General features: G+C 48.4%; 1 protein-coding gene across 1 annotated transcript in view; it reads left to right on the top strand.

Annotated features, from left to right (window-relative positions):
- Nucleotides 1–4,112: 4,112 nt before the first annotated feature.
- Nucleotides 4,113–6,604, top strand: part of CACHD1 (cache domain containing 1) — a 108,443-nt gene continuing 105,951 nt past the window's right edge. Inside the window, exon 1 of the mRNA XM_056532848.1 lies at nucleotides 4,113–4,202. Coding sequence (XP_056388823.1) covers nucleotides 4,128–4,202 — 75 coding nt within the window. The 5' untranslated portion in view covers nucleotides 4,113–4,127. The remainder of the gene's footprint in view (nucleotides 4,203–6,604) is intronic.

Below are 6,604 nucleotides of genomic sequence, written 5' to 3'. Positions count from 1 at the left end.
GTAATCCTGTTTATTAGCTCAGGATGGGCCAATAAAAAGTTTCCAGACATATTTTTATAATTTTTTTTCTTACCCAATAAAAACAATATACTATTTATATAGCGACAGCTAGCTTCTGCGAAACCCCAGAAAATGATCCCTCTAGTGCCACCTATAGGAAGATACCCTGCAAGTCTCAGGTGTTGCAGCAGTATACAAATAGAGCTGGAGGGGGGGGGGGTGTATAACTACCATTATATCCTGATCCCATAGAGATAGCAGCAATATACAAATAGAGCTGGAGGGGAGGTGTATAACTACTATATATCATGATCATATAGAGATAGCAGCAGCAGTATACAGATAGAGCTGGAGGGGAGGTGTATAGCTACTATATATCCTGATCCCATAGAGATAGCAGCAGCAGTATACAGATAGAGCTGGAGGGGAGGTGTATAACTACTATATATCCTGATCCTATAGAGATAGCAGCAGCAGTATACAGATAGAGCTGGAGGGGAGGTGTATAACTACTATATATCCTGATCCCATAGAGATAGCAGCAGCAGTATACAGATAGAGCTGGAGGGGAGGTGTATAACTACTATATATCCTGATCCCATAGAGATAGCAGCAGCAGTATACAGATAGAGCTGGAGGGGAGGTGTATAACTACTATATATCCTGATCCCATAGAGATAGCAGCAGCAGTATACAGATAGGACTGGAGGGGGAGGTGTATCACTACTATATATCCTGATCCCATAGAGATAGCATCAGTATACAGATAGAGCTGGAGGGAGGTTTATAACTACTATATATCCCGTTCTCATATAGAAAGCAGCAGTATACAGATAGAGCTGGAGGGGAAGGTGTATAACTACTATATATCCTGATCCCATAGCAGCAGCAGTATACAGATAGAGCTGGAGGGGAAGGTGTATCACTACTATTCTAGACATCATTGTGGCTGGTGATTAGCTGAGTGGCAGTATGACAATTCGACCACAAGAAGCAGGAAGATTACGACCGTACAGTGGAGGACGGGAGAGCGATACCAGAGGTGGTTGGTGGTCCCGTAGCTGCCCATAGGTGGCAATGGAGAGACTGTTTTCTTCCTTCTTAAGGAGAGCTAATTTGCATATTTTTTTCCCAGGGAGCATTGCATGTCAGATGTGTCTCCTCTATGAGAGCCAATAACACCCTTAGATAGAAAGCCCCAACATCTTCCACCTCAGTTAGGCCTTACCATATACATGAATGGGGCGTATTTTTCTTTTCAAAGCCACCATAGCACCCTAACCCCCACCCCTCCAAAAAAACAAAACAATTCCCAGGTGTTTGCAATTAAGAGGATAAAACAGACTCATTTGGCTGCTCCTCTTTTTGTTGTATTGAGAGAACACAATCCTGAAACTCATCTGTTCGTGGCTGATAGAACTAGAATTTTTTTTTCTTTTTTACGTTTTTTTTTTTTTTCTTTTTACTTTCAGCAAATGCAGCAGGAAGTTGTCCCGAGGTTACGTTTCCATGACATTTGCCCACTTGTAGCCATCTCTGCCGAAGATGAAAGCCGGGCTCCGGCGTTTGAAAGCTTGCAAACTAATTGGGCCGCCTTGTGCGGCATGAGGCCTTTTTTAAAAAAAAAAAAAATCTTTTTATTGCTTTATGTGAAAAATTGACAAAAACAGCTGAAGTCTGTCTATTGTGCGGCTGCAGATAAAACGTGGCAAGGACAGCGCAACCTAATACCGTCTAATCACGTTGTATTTACCGAGTAACCCGATTGGGAGTTATTTCTGCGTCAAGTAATGGAGGGATTCATCGTTGGTTCAAGTTTTTTTTTTTTTTTTTAAAGGGAAAAATTAAATTCCCCTTTGGACGCGGCTGTATGGATTTCATCAGTGCGCATTCTTGTGATCTCTTTGAAGGAGCTTTCTCCATATTTGCTCGTCGGAGAGCACACAAATCCGCAGAGAGTCAGATAAAGATCGCTGCCTTTTGTGAAACGCTTCTTAATGGTGTGTGACGGGCGCTGGGGCCGGGGTGTGAAGGGCGTTGTTCAGCTGCAGGTTGGAAAGTAAATACCCGGTGGTCATGGGTTGGGTTGTAGCTTAAAAAAAAATTGGTCCATGGATGACACAAGGGGTGCTTGTTCCCAATAATTCATATCCTTGCACAAATTACCCATTTACGGTAACTTGTTTGTCGGCTGGATCATTTTTGCAGGGATATGAATTAGCGCTATCAGGCCTTGCAAGGCCATAGTTGAGGAGCACCGATCAACAAAATTGGCGTTATCCTGCGCTTGTCAGCTCATCTAATGGACCCGTACTTTGAAATCACTATGATGTGAAGGGTGCCCCGTTGGCGGGACAGGCGCCCTCGTTGGCTGCTGGCGGGACAGGCGCCTGTCCCGCCAGCGGCCAACGGAGGCGCCTGTCCCGCCAGCGGCCAACGGGGGCGCCTGTCCCGCCAGCGGCCAACGGGGGCGCCTGTCCCGCCAGCGGCCAACGGGGGCGCCTGTCCCGCCAGCGGCCAACGGGGGCGCCTGTCCCGCCAGCGGCCAACGGGGGCGCCTGTCCCGCCAGCGGCCAACGGGGGCGCCTGTCCCGCCAGCGGCCAACGGGGGCGCCTGTCCCGCCAGCGGCCAGCGGGGGCGCCTGTCCCGCCAGCGGCCAGCGGGGGCGCCTGTCCCGCCAGCGGCCAGCGGGGGCGCCTGTCCCGCCAGCGGCCAGCGGGGGCGCCTGTCCCGCCAGCGGCCAGCGGGGGCGCCTGTCCCGCCAGCGGCCAGCGGGGGCGCCTGTCCCGCCAGCGGCCAGCGGGGGCGCCTGTCCCGCCAGCGGCCAGCGGGGGCGCCTGTCCCGCCAGTATGTGCGCCTGTCCCGCCAGCGGCCAGCTGGGGCACCTGTCCCGCCAGCAGGGGAGCCCGTCACGCCAGCGGCCAACGGGGGCGCCACCGTTGGCCGCTGGCGGGGACAGGCCAATTGGCCGCTGGCGGGGACAGGCGCCCCAGTTGGCCGCTGGCGGGACAGCAGTACTTAACATTGTTTTTTTGCATGGTTAAACAGCTTTAATCCTGTAATCTGGCATCATTGGGACCTGATAAGCTCCACAATATGTGTCTGTATATTTATAGCATTTATGTATTTTTCTGTATATTTATAGCATTTATGTATCTTTCTGTATATTTATAGCATTTATGTATCTTTCTGTATATTTATAGCATTTATGTATTTTCTGTATATTTAGCATATTTGTATTTTTTATGATGATATCCGTGTGGATTGTTGGTTCTCCATGGAATCCTCTGAAGGCTTTGTTGGGGGGGGGGGGGGAGACGCTTGTTACCAGCCGCCTGGAAGAGGGGATAATGTCAAATGAATGTCTCCAGCTCTGCCTGCAACCTGACACTGTGGGAATGCAGGTGGTCCGGGCCCTTGTGCAGGAATTAAACCTGCCAGTCCTTGGGCCCTCGCGGTCTCGCTCTCTAGGCCTTGAAATGCCTTCTGGCGTTGTTATGAAAAGCAGAATGCGCAGATGATGTGAGCAGCCACCAACCATAGGAAGATAAAATGTGACATGTTGTTGTTTTATTCAGTGGAGGAGAAGGTTAATAATCATCCAAAATGTCGCCTGGGAATTCGCTCTGGGGCAGGGTTAGCCGAGAGGCACGCCGTTGGCTGTCCGGGCATGCTGGGAGTTGTAGTTTTGCAACGCTTGGAGGGCTGCAGTTTGGAGACCACTGATCCGGCAATCTTGCATTATAAAGAGTTTTTTTTTTTCGCCAAGCGCCAATCCTATGTAAACCCACCGCCGCACCACTATGGTGACTTTTGTTGGGGGGCTAGGAGATTAATGGTGCGGTCTTATAGGAAGATTGGGGGGAGATTTATCAAAACCTGTGCAGAGAAAAAGGGGTGCAGTTGCCCATAGCAACCAATCAGATGGCTTCTTTCATTTTTATACAGGCCTGTGGAAAATGAAAGCAGCGATCTGATTGGTTGCTATGGGCAACTGCATCACTTTTCCTCTGCACAGGTTCTGATAAATCCCCCCCCCCCATTGTTTTTGTTGCCCATAGCAACCAATCACAGATCAGCTTTCATTTTACCAGAGAAATTAAGGCTGAGCTCTGGTTGGTTGCTATGGACGACAGAGACGCCAACTATAAGGCCTTGTTGGCTGTCCAGGCAGGCTGGGAGTTGTCGCAGCATACTAAGGTGCTTTTTATTTTAATTTTTTCTTTTTTTTGTAAATATTGTCATTTTTCTCCCATAAAAGTCTATGGTAGCCAAAAAAAAAAACCTCTGTGAAATTAGCACAAAAACTGCATCTTGGGAGTGAATAAGAACAGGGCATTCTTTTGTTTTGCACTAAGTTTGTGCGCCCCCAGTCTATACAGTGGTCCCTCAAGTTACAATATAAATTGGTTCCAGGACGACCATTGTATGTTGAGACCATTGTATGTTGAGACCAGAACTCTATGGAAACCTGGTAATTGGTTCCGAAGCCACCAAAATGTCATCCAAAAATAGGAAAAAGGGAGCACTAAAGAAAAATAAGTAGATAACTAATATAGATAAAGCAAATCCTTACATATAAAAGTAAGAAAGATCTGCTGGGAGCTGTAATCACTGTCTAGGGCAGTGTTTCCCAAGCAGGGAGCCTCCAGCTGTTGCAAAACTACAACTCCCAGCATGCCCGGACAGCCAAAGGCTGTCCGGGCATGCTGGGAGTTGTAGTTTTGCAACAGCTGGGGGCACCCTGCTTGGGAAACACTGGTCTATGTAGAGGACAGGAGCTTCATTGGGGTCCTGCAATGTCCTAAAAAAGTAACATGCAGTCGCCCTTACCTGGTGTCCAAAGGGGCTGGTAATCCTGGTGCAGGTAAAGAGTACAGAACATGTAATACCTCCCTGTACTGTAGGGATCGCTACCAGACACCAGTCAGTGCATACACTTCAGTAATACAGGTACAGAGTACAGAACATGTAATACCTCCCTGCACTGTAGGGGGCGCTACTAGACACCAGTCAATGCGTACAACAGTAATACAGGTAAAGAGTACAGAACATGTAATACCTCCCTGTACTGTAGGGGGCGCTACCAGACACCAGTCAGTGCATACACTTCAGTAATACAGGTAAAGAGTACAGAACATGTAATACCTCCCTGCACTGTAGGGGGCGCTACTAGACACCAGTCAATGCATACACCAGTAATACAGGTAAAGAGTACAGAACATGTAATACCTCCCTGTACTGTAGGGGGCACTACCAGACACCAGTCAGTGCATACACTTCAGGAATACAGGTAAAGAGTACAGAACATGTAATACCTCCCTGTACTGTAGGGGGCGCTACCAGACACCAGTCAGTGCATACATTTCAGTAATACAGGTAAAGAGTACAGAACATGTAATACCTCCCTGTACTGTAGGGGGCGCTACCAGACACCAGTCAGTGCATACACTTCAGTAATACAGGTGTTTTACCAGTGAATGCCCATTCTGATTGGTCGGTTCTTCCAGCCATTGACACGTTTCACAGATCTGGACTGTCTGTACATTGTATGTTGAGTCTGGTTTCAACTTACAATGGTCCAGAAAAGACCATTGTAAGTTGAGGGATCACTCTAATTGGGAAGCTCTCCTGACAAGCGTGCGTCGTCTGGAAGCGAGGAGACAGCGGCCTGTTTGTTCCTTTGCCTGCAGTGAGCGGTGACAGGGGCTGAGGTGTTACTATTTGGACTCCAGCCCTTGTAGAGAGGGGGTCCTCAGTCGGCACAATGGCTGGATGGCTCTTGTTGCGGTGGGGGATGGGTCGGTAATCAGTCACAGACCCCTCTCCCTGTCTTTAGGCCTCAGTCTAATTGAAATCCCTTGCAGCTCGGGGCTTTGTTGAGACTATACTTTTAAAGATCCCCCCCCCCCCACCGCCCCCCAGTGTCTCCAAGCCCGGGCCTTAAACTAGTCTGCACAGTTCCTGCGGGTGGGCTTCACAACTTTTTGCAATTGTTCAATTCCCCCCCCCCCCCCCCGACCCCTTTATGTAAGTAAAGTTTAGCACAAAATATGTACTGTATTTAGTGCCGCCATGTTCGCACCAGTCATTGTGTACTTTTTTAAAAGGGACCTCCACATTTCACACGTACCGCATTCGCTGCAGGTTTGACTGATATACAGTAGTATCCGGCAGAAAATGTTAGTTATAGACAAACCAATGCCTAAACCGCAGTGTTTCCAAACCAGTGTTGCAAAACCTCAAATCCCAACATGCTCGGAATTGTCGTTTTGCAGCCGCTGGAGGCACGCTGGTTGGGAAACACTGCTTTACCAGAAACTGCAACAAAGATGGTGGTCCTTTTTTGGCCCTATTATTTATCTGATCTGTGGCCCTATTATTTATCTGATCTGTGGCCCTATTATTTATCTGATCTGTGGCCCTATTATTTATCTGATCTGTGGCCCTATTATTTATCTGGTCTGTGGCCCTATTATTTATCTGGTCTGTGGCGCCATTAGTTATCTGGTCTGTGGCGCCATTAGTTATCTGGTCTGTGGCGCCATTAGTTATCTGGTCTGTGGCGCCATTAGTTATCTGGTCTGTGGCGCCATTAGTTA

The sequence above is a fragment of the Hyla sarda genome, chromosome 7 (genome assembly GCF_029499605.1).
Source record: "Hyla sarda isolate aHylSar1 chromosome 7, aHylSar1.hap1, whole genome shotgun sequence".
Taxonomy (NCBI): Eukaryota; Metazoa; Chordata; class Amphibia; order Anura; family Hylidae; genus Hyla; species Hyla sarda.
This window is presented reverse-complemented; position numbering and strand designations above follow the sequence as displayed.